Source organism: Silurus aristotelis (genome assembly GCF_946808225.1).
Source record: "Silurus aristotelis genome assembly, chromosome: 10".
In the NCBI taxonomy this organism is placed as follows: Eukaryota; Metazoa; Chordata; class Actinopteri; order Siluriformes; family Siluridae; genus Silurus; species Silurus aristotelis.
In genome coordinates, this window is record NC_139583.1 from 3,168,774 (window position 1) to 3,189,406 (window position 20,633).

Here is a 20,633-nt window from a genome sequence, read left to right on the forward strand (position 1 = left end):
CTCCAAAGCCTTTAATAACACCTTCAGTAACCCATAAAACGCTTAGGGGATGAATTAATTGCTGTAATGCCAATGTAAAAGACACACACACACTCTCTCTCTCTCACACACACACACACACACACACACACACACAAACGCACACCTTTTCTCTCTCACGCCACAACACACTCTGATACAGTAGCTGTAGCACCTTCATCCTCAGAGATGCTGCTGTTTATGAAGCCCAACTTGTCACTACATGTTCTTCAGTCCTCAGTGGAGAACTTTGCACCTGTCTCTCTCTCTCACACACACACAAACAAAGGCATCCTTACTGAACCCAAGTACCAACCTTCTGTACAATACTGAATTAATAAACACGAGAAATCAGTAAATATTACATACTTTCATTTTAAGTTTCATAATTCAAGTTTGAACGCTGTTTTTCTCAATCCAGTGCACAAAACTGGAGCATAAAAGCAATTCTATTCTTGCGTTTCTATTGACATTCTGCATTCTGATTGGTCAAAAGCTGTTCATGAACTCAGCAATAGTGCAGCTGTCAATCATAGCTTTCTATTAACCCTCTCTTTCGAATGCATAGTTGTTTCCATAGCAACATCTCGCTCAAAATTTTTATAATCTCAGATGCTCTATGGAAAAATGAGAAAACCTGGAATTGCTGATGTGGTGAAACATCTAGAGAAGGAGTCTCCAGTGTCAGAGCGTAGGGCTGGAACTAAAATGTAACTAATTGTGAGCAAATGATGTTGAGGTTTAATAATAAGTGGTAGCAACTCCATTTGATTATGTAGGAGATGATCCACAGCCAGATGTGTGGCATTACATGATGGAGCTGCTGTTTTTCTTTAGATTTCTCATTTAAGATAGTTTCCAGCTCCGTTTTTCTACAGTTCAACAGGACAGAAATCCTCCATGGAACTCAGTAAGGTCGTTGGGAAATGTTCATAATAGCGCTCAGTCTATATGGAACTCTATGTTACTATGGTAACGGTTATTTTATACAGCAGCACATTCGTTTGAATTAAACTGCCTGCAAACTACCTGAGTTTAAACACTCTGGACTTCCAGCCAATCACAATCCAGGGTCCACATCGACCCGGTTATAACACACACACACACACACACACACACACACACACAAAAAGCAAATTGAACATGGACTTCTTTATTAAAGCTCGGATCTCATTATACAAACGTCAGGAAACTGCATGCAGTGACTTGGTTTTTTATTTTTTCGAGGCACAATACTAAAAAGGAAAAAAAAAAAGCTTTTTGTTCATTTATACAAAAAACTAATAAAAAACAAAACAAAAAACAATTGCATAAATCAAACACCATGTCAGATTGCAGCTGAACCCACTACTGAAAAAAAATTCATTTTAATAGTATTTTCTTCGGAGTAGACGCACGTAAAATGCACACGTAAAAATGCGAGAGACAGAAGAGACAAAAAAAAAAAAAGAAAGAAGGAAGGAAGGAAGGAAGGAAGGAAGGAGAGAAAGCGTGAGAAAGTAAAAAAGAAAGAAGGAGAGAGGATAAGAACAAAGCTTGCAGTTTTAAGACCAGGAACCAGTCCACCCTTACAATATTTTTTATCTCCTTTCTACTGAAATAATGTTCGTGTGTAAATGAGACGTACAGAGACAATAAATAGCGAGGCATGTTATTCATCGTTACAACACTTCAAATCTTATCTACATCAGGCATAGATTTCTGGTTTTTGCCCCCCCGCACTGCCCATTGCCGCCCCCCCCCACACACACACACACAAACACACCTCTATGTATAGGTAACAGAAGTAACCTGTAGCCCCTCCCACTTTTCTATAGACTTAAAAATAATCATTATAACAGGTTAATGGGTCATGTGATCACAGCTGAGCCCCTTATATATATTTTTTTTTTGCCCCATCGCTCATCTAAACCTTCTACCCGCTACACAGGAAGCGAAGCACCAAGGCCTTATGGGTAAAAAATAAAACGAGATATGGTTAAATGTGCAAACGATGCTCCCGTTCTCATACGCAGAAGCAGACACGAGTATACGTTCTCAGCTAAATGCAAAAGAACAAAAACAAAAACATAATAATGCAGCATGTTAGTTGTTCACATCCCTGAAAGACAGGAAAAAAATAAACATTTACGACAAAAGAACCAGGCACAAAGTCTAAGGAAGCTCGACCGCCTCGGGGAAAAGCTCCTTCACAGCACGTTTCGCGGATCTCGAAATCTCCAGAAGAAACAAATAAGCAAAGAAACCTAAAAGGAAAAAAAATAAAAGGAAAAAAGTAGCAGTTCTTCGAGTGCCTTTAACGTCAAAACCGGCTCTATTTGGCAAATAAACATAATTGGTCACGTAGGAGGAGAAGACAAGGTGAATAAAGCTGATGTGGAAGTAGGAGTGAGGACGATGAAACTCGTACTAGAAGCGTGTGTGTGTGTGTGTGTGTGTGTGTGTGTGTGTGTGTTTTAGAGGTTCATCAATTGCGACGGATTAAACGGTTCGTTTAAAACCGCGTACGTGGCGTCGTGTCTTCAAACTTGGAACTCGCGGACGCTCGGCTGAAGGAAAGACGTTCTGAACCCCCCGTATCAATTTTATTGACGTGTCCCGGAATATACGTGAGAACGTTCTGCTGAACGTATGAGACGAGCGAGTCCTGAAAAAATATACAAAGAACTTATAATAATATGAATCATATACTGATATTAATAATAAGTCCTAGACAATGTTAAAGTTGTTGGCTGTGTGTGTGTGTGTGTGTGTGTGTGTGTGTGTGTGTGTGTGTGTGTGTGTGTTAATTCACAGTACTAGCTGCTGTCATAGGGAATGTTGTATTATGTTTTCTTGTGATCTCTGAGGGTGGAGAGCTTGTTGGTGAAACATTGCCATAGAAGGATGAAGAAATAGGAAAAAGAAGAAAAAAAATGAGGGAAAATAAAGAGAAAGGTAATGATGAGGATGAGGAGGAGGAAGATGACCCCCCCCCGAGACTTCTTTACTCCCACTCTGTGGTTCCAGGAGGTTTGGATGTGAGGTCGTACATCACTCTGGAGATGCCTGGGATCTTCTTGATTTCGCTCACCATCTTTAGCACCACCTGCAGGACAAAAGGGGAATGAGCACCATTTTTTTTTTTTTTTTTTATACACTTGAGAAAATTTCAGGCTTTTGCAGGAAATCCATTGCGTTTGTTACTAAATAATAATGACTTAAAAAGTAGCTACTGCTATATTGAGAGAACAAACAATACTGTTCACCAGAGCTGGACGTTTTGGTATAAAGAATGAATCATAATGGATCATCATCCCTACTTTTCATTAGCTATGGATAAAAGCTACTTGGCAAAAAACAACAACAAGACGAATAAAAGAATGCTGGCGACGGAAGGGGACGACGTGACACTCGCCTCCTCGGGGATGTGGTTATCCGGCGTGGCGGCGATGCCCGTCATGAAGTCGCTGGTAATGAAGGTTCTGATGACGACCGAGCGTCTGCAGGACGGCTGCTTCTGCAGGGGGTCCCGGTCGAAATGCAGCGGCACCAGGATGACCGGCATCTGACTTATCTTGCTCGAGTAGCCTGCAGACACACACCGATATCACACACACGTCGCTTTTATAGATTCGTTTCATTTTATCTCATTAAATTTATTACATTTCATTCCTTCTCCTACTGTATAGACTTCCTCCACCTTCACCTACTGTATAGACTTCCTCCACCTTCACCTACTGTATAGACTTCCTCCACCTTCACCTACTGTATAGACTTCATCCACCTTCACCTACTGTATAGACTTCATCCACCTTCACCTACTGTATAGACTTTCTCCACCTTCACCTACTGTATAGACTTCCTCCACCTTCACCTACTGTATAGACTTCCTCCACCTTCTCCTACTGTATAGACTTCCTCCACCTTCACCTACTGTATAGACTTCATCCACCTTCTCCTACTGTATAGACTTCATCCACCTTCTCCTACTGTATAGACTTCCTCCACCTTCACCTACTGTATAGACTTCCTCCACCTTCACCTACTGTATAGACTTCCTCCACCTTCACCTACTGTATAGACTTCATCCACCTTCTCCTACTGTATAGACTTCATCCACCTTCACCTACTGTATAGACTTCATCCACCGTCCCCTACTGTATAGACTTCATCCACCGTCCCCTACTGTATAGACTTCCTCCACCTTCCCCTACTGTATAGACTTCCTCCACCTTCACCTACTGTATAGACTTCCTCCACCTTCTCCTACTGTATAGACTTCATCCACCTTCACCTACTGTATAGACTTCCTCCACCTTTACCTACTGTATAGACTTCCTCCACCTTCACCTACTGTATAGACTTCCTCCACCGTTTCCTACTGTATAGACTTCCTCCACCTTCTCCTACTGTATAGACTTCCTCCACCTACTGTATAGACTTCCTCCACCTTCACCTACTGTATAGACTTCATCCACCTTCACCTACTGTATAGACTTCATCCACCTTCACCTACTGTATAGACTTCATCCACCTTCACCTACTGTATAGACTTCCTCCACCTACTGTATAGACTTCCTCCACCGTCCCCTACTGTATAGACTTCCTCCACCGTCCCCTACTGTATAGACTTCCTCCACCTTCACCTACTGTATAGACTTCATCCACCGTCCCCTACTGTATAGACTTCATCCACCGTCCCTTACTGTATAGACTTCCTCCACCTTCTCCTACTGTATAGACTTCCTCCACCTTCACCTACTGTATAGACTTCCTCCACCTTCTCCTACTGTATAGACTTCATCCACCTTCACCTACTGTATAGACTTCCTCCACCTTTACCTAATGTATAGACTTCCTCCACCTTCACCTACTGTATAGACTTCCTCCACCTTCACCTACTGTATAGACTTCCTCCACCGTCTCCTACTGTATAGACTTCCTCCACCTTCTCCTACTGTATAGACTTCCTCCACCTACTGTATAGACTTCCTCCACCTACTGTATAGACTTCCTCCACCTACTGTATAGACTTCCTCCACCGTCCCCTACTGTATAGACTTCCTCCACCGTCCCCTACTGTATAGACTTCCTCCACCGTCCCCTACTGTATAGACTTCATCCACCTTCACCTACTGTATAGACTTCATCCACCGTCCCCTACTGTATAGACTTCCTCCACCTTCACCTACTGTATAGACTTCCTCCACCTTCTCCTACTGTATAGACTTCCTCCACCTTCTCCTACTGTATAGACTTCCTCCACCTTTACCTACTGTATAGACTTCCTCCACCTTCACCTACTGTATAGACTTCCTCCACCTTCACCTACTGTATAGACTTCCTCCACCTTCTCCTACTGTATAACTTCATCCACCGTCTCCTACTGTATAGACTTCCTCCACCGTCTCCTACTGTATAGACTTCCTCCACCTTCTCCTACTGTATAGACTTCCTCCACCTTCTCCTACTGTATAGACTTCCTCCACCTTCTCCTACTGTATAGACTTCCTCCACCTACTGTATAGACTTCCTCCACCTACTGTATAGACTTCCTCCACCGTCCCCTACTGTATAGACTTCCTCCACCGTCCCCTACTGTATAGACTTCCTCCACCGTCCCCTACTGTATAGACTTCCTCCACCGTCCCCTACTGTATAGACTTCCTCCACCGTCCCCTACTGTATAGACTTCCTCCACCGTCCCCTACTGTATAGACTTCCTCCACCGTCCCCTACTGTATAGACTTCCTCCACCGTCCCCTACTGTATAGACTTCCTCCACCGTCCCCTACTCGATAGACTTCCTCCACCTTCACCGACTGTATAGACTTCCTCCACCTTCACCGACTGTATAGACTTCCTCCACCGTTCCCTACTGTATAGACTTCCTCCACCGTTCCCTACTGTATAAACTTCCTCCACCTTCACCGACTGTATAGACTTCCTCCACCTTCACCGACTGTATAGACTTCCTCCACCTTCACCGACTGTATAGACTTCCTCCACCTTTACCGACTGTATAGACTTCCTCCACCTTCACCGACTGTATAGACTTCCTCCACCTTCACCGACTGTATAGACTTCCTCCACCTTCTCCTACTGTATAGACTTCCTCCACCTTCTCCTACTGTATAGACTTCCTCCACCTTCTCCTACTGTATAGACTTCATCCACCTTCACCTACTGTATAGACTTCATCCACCTTCACCTACTGTATAGACTTCATCCACCTTCACCTACTGTATAGACTTCATCCACCTTCACCTACTGTATAGACTTCATCCACCTTCACCTACTGTATAGACTTCATCCACCTTCACCTACTGTATAGACTTCCTCCACCTACTGTATAGACTTCCTCCACCGTCCCCTACTGTATAGACTTCCTCCACCGTTCCCGACTGTATAGACTTCCTCCACCTTCACCGACTGTATAGACTTCCTCCACCTTCACCGACTGTATAGACTTCCTCCACCTTTACCGACTGTATAGACTTCCTCCACCTTCACCGACTGTATAGACTTCCTCCACCTTCTCCTACTGTATAGACTTCCTCCACCTTCTCCTACTGTATAGACTTCCTCCACCTTCTCCTACTGTATAGACTTCCTCCACCTTCACCTACTGTATAGACTTCCTCCACCTTCACCTACTGTATAGACTTCATCCACCTTCTCCTACTGTATAGACTTCCTCCACCGTCCCCTACTGTATAGACTTCCTCCACCGTCCCCTACTGTATAGACTTCATCCACCTTCACCTACTGTATAGACTTCCTCCACCTTCACCTACTGTATAGACTTCCTCCACCTTCTCCTACTGTATAGACTTCATCCACCTTCACCGACTGTATAGACTTCCTCCACCGACTGTATAGACTTCCTCCACCGTCCCCTACTGTATAGACTTCCTCCACCTTCCCCTACTGTATAGACTTCCTCCACCTTCACCGACTGTATAGACTTCCTCCACCTTCACCGACTGTATAGACTTCCTCCACCTTCACCTACTGTATAGACTTCCTCCACCTTCACCTACTGTATAGACTTCCTCCACCTTCACCTACTGTATAGACTTCCTCCACCTTCACCTACTGTATAGACTTCCTCCACCTTCACCTACTGTATAGACTTCCTCCACCTTCTCCTACTGTATAGACTTCCTCCACCTTCACCGACTGTATAGACTTCCTCCACCTTCACCTACTGTATAGACTTCCTCCACCTTCTCCTACTGTATAGACTTCATCCACCTTCACCGACTGTATAGACTTCCTCCACCGACTGTATAGACTTCCTCCACCGTCCCCTACTGTATAGACTTCATCCACCTTCACCTACTGTATAGACTTCCTCCACCTTCCCCTACTGTATAGACTTCCTCCACCGTCCCCTACTGTATAGACTTCCTCCACCTTCACCTACTGTATAGACTTCCTCCACCTTCACCTACTGTATAGACTTCCTCCACCTTCCCCTACTGTATAGACTTCCTCCACCTTCCCCTACTGTATAGACTTCCTCCACCTTCACCTACTGTATAGACTTCCTCCACCTTCACCTACTGTATAGACTTCCTCCACCGTCACCTACTGTATAGACTTCCTCCACCGTCCCCTACTGTATAGACTTCCTCTACCTTCACCTACTGTATAGACTTCCTCCACCTTCACCTACTGTATAGACTTCCTCCACCTTCCCCTACTGTATAGACTTCCTCCACCGTCCCCTACTGTATAGACTTCATCCACCTTCACCTACTGTATAGACTTCATCCACCTTCACCTACTGTATAGACTTCCTCCACCTTCACCTACTGTATAGACTTCCTCCACCTTCTCCTACTGTATAGACTTCCTCCACCATCTCCTACTGTATAGACTTCCTCCACCATCTCCTACTGTATAGACTTCCTCCACCTTCACCTACTGTATAGACGACATTGTGAGTTTGAGATCTTTGTGGATTTATCTTGATAATAACGATCATATATTACATAATTATGATGAAGTAGGAGGAGTCTCTCTGAACACACCATTCCATACCTCTAGTTTGTGTTCTGTTAATGATTAAGACCTACCCTTCACTTTTTTACTGCCCTGCGGTGAAGGGTTTAAATCCCACACATGGACACACATGAACTTTACTCCTCCTCCACTGAAAGGTCGTTCATCGTTAACCCGAGTGTGATGTGATGCGAGTCTCTTACCCGACTCCCTGAGGATGGAATGAGCCACGAAGTCGGCCTGTCTGAGCGTGCTCAGTACTCCTGTGGTCAGGAACGTGGGTGTGATGTCTGTTGGAGGTTCCTTTACGTGTGACCCGAACACATACACGACTCTGGAGAAGAGGAAGAGAGAGAGAGAGAGAGAGAGAGAGAGAGAGAGAGAGAGAGAGAGAGAGAGAGAGAGAGAGAGAGAGAGAGAGAGAGAGAGAGAGAGAGAGAGAGAATCATGTACTCATTCCCTCGAGGGTACGGCAGAGTTTGAAAGTGTAGGAGACAGGAAGTGGAATTTCTGAACTCTTTCTGAAATAATTATAACTAGGATGTTAGGTGATTTGATGAGGTGATGGGGTGATAAGTGAAGGGCGGGGAAGAGAGATTACCTGTTGATGGTGTGACAGATGCGAGGGATGAGTCTGGCCAGGAACATGAGCGATTCCCAGTGAGGAGCTTCTTTACTGGTCACTCCACACACGTAGCTGTACGACCGCGCATCGCCCTGTACACCAAATATCACCATTAATAATACATCAACCCTCAACAACATAAAACTGTAAGAGAGTTTGATGGCTTTTTTATGCAAATATTAAACCAACGTTCAATCCAGCACCTCATGAATTTACTACCTGTAGCAGTGTGTGTGCGCAAATAAAATTCAAAGTAAATTTATAATTAGGGAACAGAGAGTGACCACAATATTCATATGCGGACTTTATTTGTTTGTATGTTTTTAGTTACACAGTGACATTTATATATATATATATATATATATATTTTTCCCACTTTTTCTGACGTTATGTTCATTGTGTGCAATATGACAGGACAAAAGCCTTCTACATTCAGCTTCAGGTTCAGACATGAGCAAAGATTCATCATGTAAAAAATAAATAAATAAATAAATAAATAAATAAATAAATAAATAAATAAATAATTATTAAATAATAATAAAAACAAACAAACAAAATAATAATAATAATAATAATAAATATATTTATGATGGATTGGACAAAAAAAAATTATCTAGTAAAATTATCTAATAAAAACAATTAAAAAGAAATTATATTATTTAAGAAGCCAAGACAGACAGACAGACAGACAGACAGACAGACAGACAGACAGACAGACAGATAGATCAATTCATTCATTCCAGGGGGAAATGCACAACATCTCAATCCTAATTGATTGAACATTGGTGACAGATTGTTTAATAGTTTTGATAACATGGTAGATTTGTAATGTTGTGTGAGAGAGATTATATTAAGCAGGTTGTGGTGCTGGGACAGGAAGTGAGGAGGAGGAGGAGAAGGAGGAGGTGATCGTCAGAATTAGAGTAAAGTGCAAGTCTTATTCTGAACTCCGGACACAAAGAATATGAAAAGTCCACACACGGAAACGTACAACTGACGTAAGAGATGACGCAAGTATCCTGCGGTTGGACGTCCACGTGTTAGTTATCTCAACTCTACAGGCCATCAGGATCTCTGTTCATGGTGCTATAAATATTACAGCTGGGGCATTTCAATATTTCGAAGTTTTGATGAGTCATGGTGACCGCTTAATCCGGTAACATTTTTACACACATTGAAATCCTGGCGCTACAGAATTCTAAAATCTGATTGGTCAGAAGCTCTCTTCCATAACACTTGACAATTCACAGGGACATTGACATGACTAAGGCCATGTCTACGCTAATAAGTTTCCATTTGAAAACCGTTTGGAAATTTAATTTTCATTCCCGATTTAAAATGAAAAACTTTTGAGGTTAGTGATAATCTGGGTCGTTTATAGGAATATTCATGAGAAGAAACAAACCAACAACAATTACGTCTTCGGCTGGAACGAAGGTGGCATGAGGTTCATTTGCCACAAGAGGCTGCTGCTACGCAAACCTCGTTTTCCTCAATGCAGGTTTCTGAGCCAAATTTTTTATCAAAAATTCCTCGAACCTTTCGAGATTATTGAAAATAAACACACATTAATTAAGAGGTCTTCTGTCGTTTTTTTGAGCTTTCAGGAAGAAGTGAACGCAGTCTGAGAACACAGAGCTTTTCCAAGCCTCGATACTGCTTCATCTCGCTGGCTCAGTTCCAGTTAAAGGTCAAGATCAAAGCACTAAAACACAACTGATGTATCAACCGTGTCCCAGGATGAGCTGAAAAAGGCGTCTGGACATATTTATTGACATGTAAAGCAGTTCTTCTGTGCTACATGCTTACACATCCATGCTACAGGATGTTGTACACACAAAACCTACACATTTTTTTGTAAATGTGAGACTCGAAGACCTTGTGATTAACTATAAGCAAATACAAAGTGTAAAAGTGTTATTTTATATAAATGTACACCCTCACACAACATCCTGGAAGAAGGAGACAGAACTCCAGACGGTGAGAGACTAAAATAAACCCTAAACTGTGCGTCACAACGTCTGGGTTTAACCACAAGCTCTGGGGCGAATGGAGGGGAAAAATAACCAAAAAAAAACCCCAAAAAACACACAAACATCTGGGAATGAACGGAGTTGCTCGATCAGCCAGCGGCAAAAGACAGACCAGACCTCTGGAGAAACACGGAACAGAGACCGGCCATTTACAGGAATAAAAAACAAAATAAAAACAAAAAGCAGACAGCGAGAAAACAAACACGCCTAGTGGTCTAAAAACAGCTGTGTCAGGAAAAAGCTCCTCTATGTGCTGGTAACTACAAAACCTACCAGTAGTAATTACTATCACTAGCAGTGGTATTGGAGGGGTAGTAGTGCTGTAGAAGTATAGAAGTAATTTTTATTAGTAAAAGTAATAGTATTGTAATAGTAGCACTAAGAGTGAAATTAGTATAATAATAATAATGAATATTAGCAGCTGTGCTTTTGAAATGTAGTAGTGTCAGTAGTATATAAGTAATGAATACTAGTAGTAGTATAGTAGTGATAGTAATACTAGAAGTATAGTAGTATAGTAGAGGTAGTAGTATAGAGGTAATTATTTGTAGTAGTAGGATTGTAATGGTAGTAATACTAGTCATATAGAGTAATAATTACTAGCAGCAGAGGTAATGTGGTAGTTGTATCAGAACTAGTAGTATAGAAGTAATAATTAGTAGTAGTAGTATTGTAGAGATAGTAGTAGTACTAGTAATAAATAGGTCATTATTAGTAGTAGCAGCAGTAGGATTGTAATGGTAGTAATACTAGTCGTATAGAGTAATAATTATTACTAGCTGGTAATGTGGTAGGAGTATCAGAACTAGTAGGAGTAGTGGTATAGTACAGTAGCAGTCTTTAGTGTTATATACTTACTATTTTTAGTAAATTGCTATCATTTATTTATTTTAACTGTATAAAATGTATATTAATTTCCCCCTAATGAAACTGGTTGAGGGCCCGTGGCGGTAGACGACTCACCTGGACGCCGACGGTTTTAATTGGCAGCAGGAAGGCATTTAGTGAATGAAGGCTGGTGATTTGCATCAGCTTCTCCTCTTCCTCATCCGATATGCACGACTTCACTCTTTGCAGCAGAGTGTGTGGCTGCGTGCGAACGAAGAAAAAGTTATCAACAAAACACGCTAATGAGTTCCGTGCATCATGAATCCTAATTAGTGTAATTATCATTAGGGAAATCGTGAAAATTAGGGACGTGTTGTTTGGTCTTTTAGAAAAGAAAAAAGAAACAACACTCCTGTTACCTTCTTTACACTGGCAGAGAAGTCTGTGATGATTTTTAGGATGTTGTTGGTTTCGGCGAAGTCTTTGCAAACGTACGGCTCGTCAGCGCAGATCACTCTGATGGCCAAACCAGGACCTGGGAGGATAAAGTGCACCATGAAGCTGGGTATCTACATCAAAAGATATGCTGTTGTGTTTAAACCTTCAGCTGGAACTCACCGGGAAAAGGGTGCCGGGACACGATTTCTTCGGGGAGTCCCAGCTCTCGGCCCAACGCTCGAACCTCATCTTTGTGGAAATCTTTCAGTGGCTCGATCACCTTCCCCTGGTGAACGGAGCCGAGAAGATGGTTTCAAACGATGGTTTAAAGTAAATATATTCTGTACGTTTTAATTCCTACGTGCTTGTAAGATGTCTATAATGATGCTTCACCCAAATAAAAGGAAATCAGGTGCTAGCCTTCATCCTCATCATCATATAAAACAGGGGCTTTAAAGGTCATGCTGTACCTCGTCTCGGAGTTTGCGGATGAGCTCCGTGTCGTTGTGGTGAGTTTTGATGACGTCTGCCTTGCCGCTGGCCAGGTGAGACGCGCTCTCGATCAGGTCGGGTCTGAGCGTGCCCTGTGCCAGATACACATCTTCCGGCTTCAGGTTCATCTCGCCAATCACCTCGTTCGCTACCTGGGTGCAAAATCACAATCCAGGAGGTAAAGATTTACTTCACTGATTAATGCCCAATAGCATAAAAATAAAATCTTAATTTGAAGGATTTCATCTACAAAAAGAAAATTACAAAAAAATGTTTTTAAATAAACTGAGCAAAATTATTATATATATATATCTTAAACACAAAATTGGACTAAATTTTACTTCTAAATTCTAGCATTATAAAACCAAACATTACAAATTCTAAAACCAAGTATTCTAAAATCAAGCATTTTTAATTCTAAATTCTAAATCATAATGTATGGCATTTAGCGGATGCCCTTATCCACAGCAATTTACAATTATCTCATTAATACAATTGAGTAGTTTAGAGTTAAGGGCCGTGCTCAAGGGCCCAGCAGTAGCAGCTTAGTGGTGGTGGGATCTGATCAGAATTCCAACATCTTAACCACTGAGCTAATCCTACAAGCATCCTCAATTCTAAAATCAAGCATTTTTTATTCTAAAATCAAACATTAAAAAAAACCCAAGCATTCAAAAATCTAAAATTAGTAGAATTCTAAATTGTATGATTCTGAATCGTGTACCTGGTTGTTCAGTTTTGTTATTGTGCAAGTCTGGAATATTAAACGACTGGTCCTCTGTTTTACAATATCAACTTCATGCTCCTAAATTCTGGATCGATCAGAAAGTGTAGAACAACACTATAGTAAACACCATGACCTACAGGTAGGCGTCATTTACACACCTTGACAAAGGTGTCGCCGATGATCTTTCTCTTCTCCTCGGGGTTGGTGGTCATGTTGAGGGTCTTGCTTATGCGTTTCCTGGGTGTGCGGTCTTCCTCGGAGATGGGCAACGTCGTGGTGCCGTTGTAGAACGTGTGCGCTGCGTTCACGACTGCACACAAAACCCTGGGGATTAACTCATTGTCCGCTTTACCGGCTAGTCGTTATAATTCAGCACAATTCTAATTACACCAGATCTTTTCTCCTGGACTGAGCTTTTGACAGTTAGGAGGAAACGATGGTACCTTTGAGTTTAATGCCAAGTTTAGTAAGGGCCTCCTCCACGCTTTGGCTTTCCCTCTTCCTCATGAAGCCGTTGTCGATGTGAACGGCGATCACCTGGTCCTGATTTAAAGCTTTGTTCAGTAGGGCTGTGCACACTGTAGAGTCGACGCCTCCGCTTAACAATACCTACACACACACACACACACACACACACACACACACACACACACACACACACACACACACACACACACACACACACACACAAAATCATCACCACATGCTGTTTTACATTACTGACTGACTGCATCACTGATAATACCATGTAATGGTACACGTCGCTCTCTCACACGTGACCCGGGCCATCACGTTTCTCAGTTAGGTTCTACCCGTGGTGCATTTACATGGAGCGTTGCGATCGTCTTAAAAGTGCAATCCGAATTAAAACGCTGCATATTAACACCTCAAATTAAACAAAACAAAATAAAAATTCTGCCAGATAAGCGTGTTAAAATGTGCTAGTGTTAACCTGAGTACCTGCTGGAACACTCATTTAGGTCTGTATGAAGATCTGTATAGTCTTGTATAATCTGTATCGTCATGTATAGTCTTGTCTATAAATTCCTTGTGTGCATCAACACACTTGGCCAATAAACCTGATTCAGATTCAGATTCGGTTAAGACCTGGGCGACATGCGGGAAAAACAATATGGATTCTACTGCTGAGTTTATTTTTTCTTTTTTTTTTATCTTTTTCTAATAATCTTCTCATCCATCCCCCCCCCCACGCTTCACGTTTCCCTCACCAGGACTTTGGACTTGTCCACTTTCTCCCGGATCTCGCGTATGCAGCCCAGCTGCCGGTTCTGCACGGTAAAGTTGCTGGTGCAGCCGGCGATCTCGAACACGAAGTTCCGCAGCATGTCCATGCCTCGCTCCGTCAGATCGACTTCCGGGTGAAACTGCGTCCCGTAGAGCTTCTTCTGCTCGTTGGCGATACCTGGAGGAAAGATATTCAGCCTCAGCCTTCGGTGAACACCGGAATCGGCGTACAAAAAACACGTATCATGCCGCGTTCTTTTCGGTTTTTAGAGAGGATCTATTCCAAATATAAATCTGCGTACCTGCGATGATGCTGCCGGACTGAGCAACCACTTTGAACCCATCTGCTACTTTATCCACACTGTCACCATGAGTCAGGAGCACCATCTCCTCCTTCTGTAGACCCCTACACACACACACACACACACACACACACACACACACACACACACACACACACACACACACACACCACTTTTGTTTGAACTCCCATTCACACACACTTAAGTTACAGATACTGATAGTTAGGTTTGATTGATAACCAATTAATCAACTAATAGTTATTAAAATGGATACTAAATAGAAAGAAAAATAGACTACTGAATCATGACAATGTGCGAAAAAAAAAAAATATGGATATATTAATTAATAAATGTAATTATATAATGAATAAAATATAAATAAGAAATATAGCGCACTCCGTGCAGCGTGCAGTCTCGCATGTAAAAACAAACAGCTATTCAGTAATTCAGGCCTCTAGAGGCCGCTCTCGTAATGACACCGGATCGGAAGCTGGAAAAACTATCTGTATGGATTTTTGCCGATAGCCGATGGTTCCAGCAATCAACTATCGGTGCCGATTAATCGGTCGACCCCTAACGCGCCCGAAAAGAGACGTGAACACGTACCTGAAAAGCGAGCAGGAGTTGTCTATGCCGATGCTGAACACGCCGTCCTCTCTTACGCTTTTCCTGTGTACCGTACCGCCGAACACTTTGTTCATCATCTATACCACACACCAAACACATTAGTCTCTGCCACATTCAAGCGGAAAAACACTTCGGAAAACCGACGTCTCATTGGCGCACCTGCATGCCGTAGCAGATCCCCAGGACGGGTTTGCCGATGGTGAAAATGGCCGGGTCGAACCACGGGGCATCTTCTGCGTAGACTGAATTTGGACCGCCGGATATGATGATGGCCCTGAGAAAAGAGGTGTAGCGATTGTATCATTTCTCAATCCTTTCTTTGTATTCGAATGCATTCCTAAACAGGCCTGAAAAGCTCATTTGGATATAACTCTGCCCCAAATAACACACTGTGTGTGTGTGTGTGTGTGTGTGTGTGTGTGTGTGAAAGATCAACTTCATTATACAATCCTGCACAAACACACTCACACACACCTAACTGCCAGGCTGGAATGAGCTACAAGTCCATCAGATTGTCGTCTTGGCGTATGTTTTTGGTCATTGTCATGCTTGAAGACCAGTCCACAACCCATCATCAGTGTTCTGGCTGAGGCCTGGAAGTTGTCATTCAAGATTCTACAGAGCATGGCCTCGTTCATGTGGTGACGTCTTCCTGTACCCTTAGCAGAGCATGTTTGACAGTGGAGATGATGTTCTTGAGGTCATATTCAGCATTTTTCTGCCTCCAAACACGGCGAGTCGAGTCGATGCCAAAGAACTCAATTTTGGTCTCATCTGACCACACGACTTTCTCCTAAACCTTCTCTAAATCATTCAGGTGTTCACTGGCACACTTGAGATGGGCCTGTTCAAGTGCATTGTTGAGCAGAAGGACCTCGGTGTGTTACCAATAGTTTTCTTGGTGACTGTGGTTCCAGCTACCTTGAGATCATCCCTCACCTTTCTCAGAATCATCCTCACCCCATGAGGTGAGAGTTTGCATGGAGCGATTGACTTCTCTTGTATTTCTTACATTTTCTAATTTTTCGCTCCAACAGTGGTCTGTTTCTCACCAAGCTTCTTACTGATCGTCTTGTAGCCCATTCCAGCCTTGTGCGGGTCTACAATCTCATCCCTGACCCTCTTTGACAGCTCTTTGGTCTTTCGCACGGTGGTGGAGAGGTTTGAAAGGAAGAGGTTGATTCTGTGACGTATTTTACACACATAATGAGTTGATATTAGGAGAACTTTCTTAAAAGGTGCAGAAATAATTTGGGTGTGTGGAAGTCAGGGTTCTTGCTGGATGATACGAGATCAAACACTTATTTCACTCCATCTGATACAATTTAATTTAAAACCTTTCTTTGATGTTTATTTTATGGATTTGTTTTGTCTCTCTGTTAAAATAAACCTACCATAAATATTCTAGACTGTTCATTTCTTTGTGAACAAAGAATCAAATAATTATTTTCTCCACTGAAGATAAAATAACTGGCAACAGAAGTGAGTCCACCCTCAGTAAACGTGTCAAAACAGTGTTCCGAAGTGTCAATATTTAGTGTGAAGACCATCGTTATCCAGCACTGCTTTAATCCTCCTGGGCGTGGAATTCACCAGAGCTGCACAGGTTGTTGCTGGGATCCTCCTCCACTCCTCCATAACGACATTACGGAGCTGCTGGATGTCAGACATCATGACATCATGTGGTCAGCGTTAACATCCATCCAAAATATAGAAATCATGAGATCTTCCACAACAACTCATGTAAAGCAGATCTTTATGGATCAGTCTTTGTACACAGGGGTACTAATCATGCTGAAACAGCTTTGAGTCTCCTAGTTTTGGGGCAGAGCCACATCTGGCTGGAAGGGTTGGGTGTCCCAATACATTTGGCCACGGTGTGTATTTGTGAGCTGTTGATGAACAATGAACGTGCATCTCTGTAGGAATGCCATGTGATCCAGTGCTTTTCGCTCGGCCCAGAAAGTGTGTGGGCTGAAGGCAGAGGCGTGCTGAACTGCTCTACGAGACCAAACCACCCTTTAAATCAGCACAGATTCCTCCAGTGAGCAGAGATACGAGACACGACGGTGAACGAGGAACCGTCAACGTTCAGTTAGGATGCTATGAGGAGAATCGCATCTCACCTGAATCCCTGCTCTCTGATGGCGAATGCGGGGGTCTCCAGGGGCAGGATCTCCGACTGCACGAACAGCTCCCTCACTCGCCTGTCGATCACTTTCCCATACTGCGCCCCGGCGTCCAGGATCACCACGGCCCCGTCGTAGTCCTGCAACCCGTCTGTCGGCTCGCCACTGATATCCAGCTAAAAAAAAAAAAAGAGACACATAAATGAACCCTGAATAACCTTGTGTTCAGTTAAACAGTAGGAGCTGACGCTGATTAGATGCAGCTAATCTGCGAGACTTTAGACTGCCATGAACACCAAGCTCAGCTGACAGACATGTGCCTCCTATCAGGGACGAGTCGGAATGTCACGGGAGCCGGGGACGCAAAATAGTCCAGTTTGTAGACACCTGATCGGAATGTGCATTTTGAACGTCGCATTCTGGTCCCCATTTGTTAGAACCTCCACTCTTCAGTGAAGATGCTCCACTAGATTTTGTGGAGATGTGTGTTCAGTAGGCTGATGTAGGTGAGGTAAGGAGGCCTGGGGTGCACTCATAGAGTTGAGCTCTAAAGCAGAAGATCTTCTACACCTTCCAACCCATGTAAATCAGATCATTATGCATCTGGTTTTGTGCACAGGAGCATTTGCTATGCTGGAACATTTTTGGGTCTCCTTATTCAAATGGGAAAAACCACACTCGACAACTCAGTTATGTGCGAACAGTTTGGAGAAGAACCACATACAGGTGGAAAAGGTGTCCGAATACTTTCAATACGTTTCAGCATCACAGACGTTCAACCCAACATTCGTCTTGAAAATAAGTGACACACAGACTGAGCTTTGGACCAGAGTTCAAGCAGGGTTTTCTCAGAAATGTAAACTTCTGCCAGGGTCACGACCTGGAGCATCATGTTCTTCATGGAAGGCGTGAGCTACATTTGAAGAATGCTTTACTCTAATATTTTTGGCTGCGGTCGTATCGTATCCTTTTTTATTTACGAACAAAATGTTTTCCTCCTCGTGGATCAACAAACCCAAGTGTTTAAAATTGTGACATTTAGACACATCACGGAGTTTGCTAAAGACCACCTGTGGAAGATCATGTACCACTGTCCCTCTGATGAGACTAAGATAAACTTGTTTGGCTCAGATGGTGTCCAGCCTTCTGTGGATGTGTGGTGAATCTCCCTGGTCAGGAGAACAAAGAAAATGGTGTTTTGCCCACAATCAATCATGGTGGTGGTGGTGGTGGTAGCATCATGTTCTGAGGCTGCATGAATGCTGCTGGTACTGGGGACCACGGTTCATTGAGGGGAAACATGGACTCCAACATGTACTGTGGCATCCTGAAGCAGAACATGACGCCTTTTCTTCAGAAACCCATCAGTCATGATGTTATTATGGAGGAGTGGAAGAGGAACCCAGCAACAACCTGTGCAGCTCTGATGAATTCCATGTGCAGTGTTAGATAACGATGGTCCTCACTTCCATTCACTTCCGTTGCCAGATATTTACACACTAATGTCTGTATGTCGAGTTCTTTCTAGAGGACAGTAAATCTGACCTGCTACACAAACTGCACGCTGACTATAAAATATATATCCATGTTTTATATCTATAGTTTTGTCCCTTGAAAAGATATGTTTATTTATCCATTTATAGTTACATTCGGCGATACGGACTCTATAAACACTTTACGAACAAAAGTATTGGGACGCTTGACCTTTCCTGTCTATGTGGTTCTTCTCCAAACTGTTACCGCACTATTTTATCCGACGCCTTTAGACGAATGGAAAAGACCCGAACCTGGAGAGCAGAACGATCACTGAAATCCTTCTCGTCGATCGTTAACGTTTGGCCCTTTATTTAGACCCTGGATTTCATTTTGACCACTGATCTAATATCAGGAGACACTGTAAACTACAGTAAACTACAGTAAACTACTGTAAACGAACACGCCGGGAGGTTCTCTGGATGGCTGAGACTTTCAGAAATCACTACCAACAGCAAAATACACCCTAAAGACAAAGAGCACAGGGGTATGAAAAGATCTTCTCCAGGCACTGGAGCAGGACATGCAGTTCCCACGTGGCTCGCACGTTCCACTTCCGGGACACAGACACAACATCACAAAGTGTCTGAAGAACTACACACACCCCCAACACACACACATTATTTTTAATGCACTTCCATGCATTATATTGGGTCCCCTGTCCCTGTCCTGTCCTGGAGTCTGCACACTCGTGTGTGTTAGCATGTTAGCAAGAAAGCCAGCATCACTTTCCACGTTCAAATGTGACGTTTTTCATTAGCAAAAAGTTCCTATTGCGTTTAGTTTTAATGCGTTTTAGTGCGTAAAATGAGGAAATTTGTAGGTAACAACCCGCTCAGATTCAACATGTGTGCTAGCTTAGCATTTACAGCCCGCTAACGTCTGCCTGGACTTCTGATCCCAATCCGATCCTCGCTCCCTACATAGGCACCCTGCGTCCGCTAGAAGTGAACTGGGTCCTAAGGCCCTCCGGAGTGCAGCTCGAGTTAATTCGGGATGTAGCCCATGGTCGTGTTAGCTTTACCTTTAGCTGCGCCGTTGCCTATTAACGAGACGAGACCGGACGCTTCGGATTACCAGGCGGATAAATCAACGGTTAGCGGGCGGGCCGCAGGAAAGGTGTCCGGGCTGCGCTATCACGGAGTTAGGGGTGAAATCGGTTGGTTTCCCCCCGCGCTCTTAGCCCGCAGCCAGGCCGAGAAACCGGACAGGGTTACAGCGTCACGCGCCGAGCCCCGGTTCTGCTCTCACGCGCCGAGCCCCGGTTCTGCTCTCACGCGCCGAGCACGAGCTGACCGGGACCACCAGAAGAACCTGGTCGGGTTCTCCCGGTTTTCTAACGTCTGTTCGGTGTTTGCACCGGTTCTAACTTTACTGACCTTGGTATCGCCGTTACACAGCGCCATGGATGCGTGGAGAAGTGAAGAGCGGACACTGCTGCTCTTCTCTGTGTGTGAGAGAGAGAGAGAGAGAGAGAGAGAGAGAGAGAGAGAGAGGACTGGAGGAGGGAGGGATAAACTGCGAGAGATAGAGAGCGAGACTGAGACTGAAGGAAGGAGGGAGAGAGAGAGTGTGTGTGTTTGTGTGTGAGAGAGAGAGAGAGAGAGTGTGTGTGTGTGAGAGCGAGAGAGAGGGTGTGTGTGA

General features: G+C 43.5%; 1 protein-coding gene across 2 annotated transcripts; it reads right to left on the reverse strand.

The window, feature by feature from the left end:
* Positions 1-1,151: 1,151 nt before the first annotated feature.
* Positions 1,152-20,633, reverse strand: gmps (guanine monophosphate synthase). Of its 2 annotated transcripts, none has more exons than XM_083551598.1 (16): positions 20,369-20,633; positions 17,454-17,632; positions 15,487-15,601; positions 15,307-15,404; positions 14,701-14,804; positions 14,383-14,576; positions 13,597-13,762; positions 13,312-13,463; positions 12,405-12,578; positions 12,115-12,220; positions 11,916-12,031; positions 11,632-11,757; positions 8,612-8,727; positions 8,214-8,344; positions 3,416-3,588; positions 1,152-3,106 (listed from the first exon to the last, which is right to left on the reverse strand). In XM_083551598.1, the coding sequence occupies exons 1-16, from the start codon at positions 20,393-20,395 to the stop codon at positions 3,005-3,007; spliced, it is 2,079 nt and encodes a 692-aa protein (XP_083407724.1). In that variant the 5' UTR covers positions 20,396-20,633; the 3' UTR covers positions 1,152-3,004. The 2 variants fall into 2 exon arrangements, with proteins under 2 accessions (XP_083407724.1, XP_083407725.1); XM_083551599.1 differs by lacking the exon at positions 20,369-20,633 and adding an exon at positions 20,014-20,223.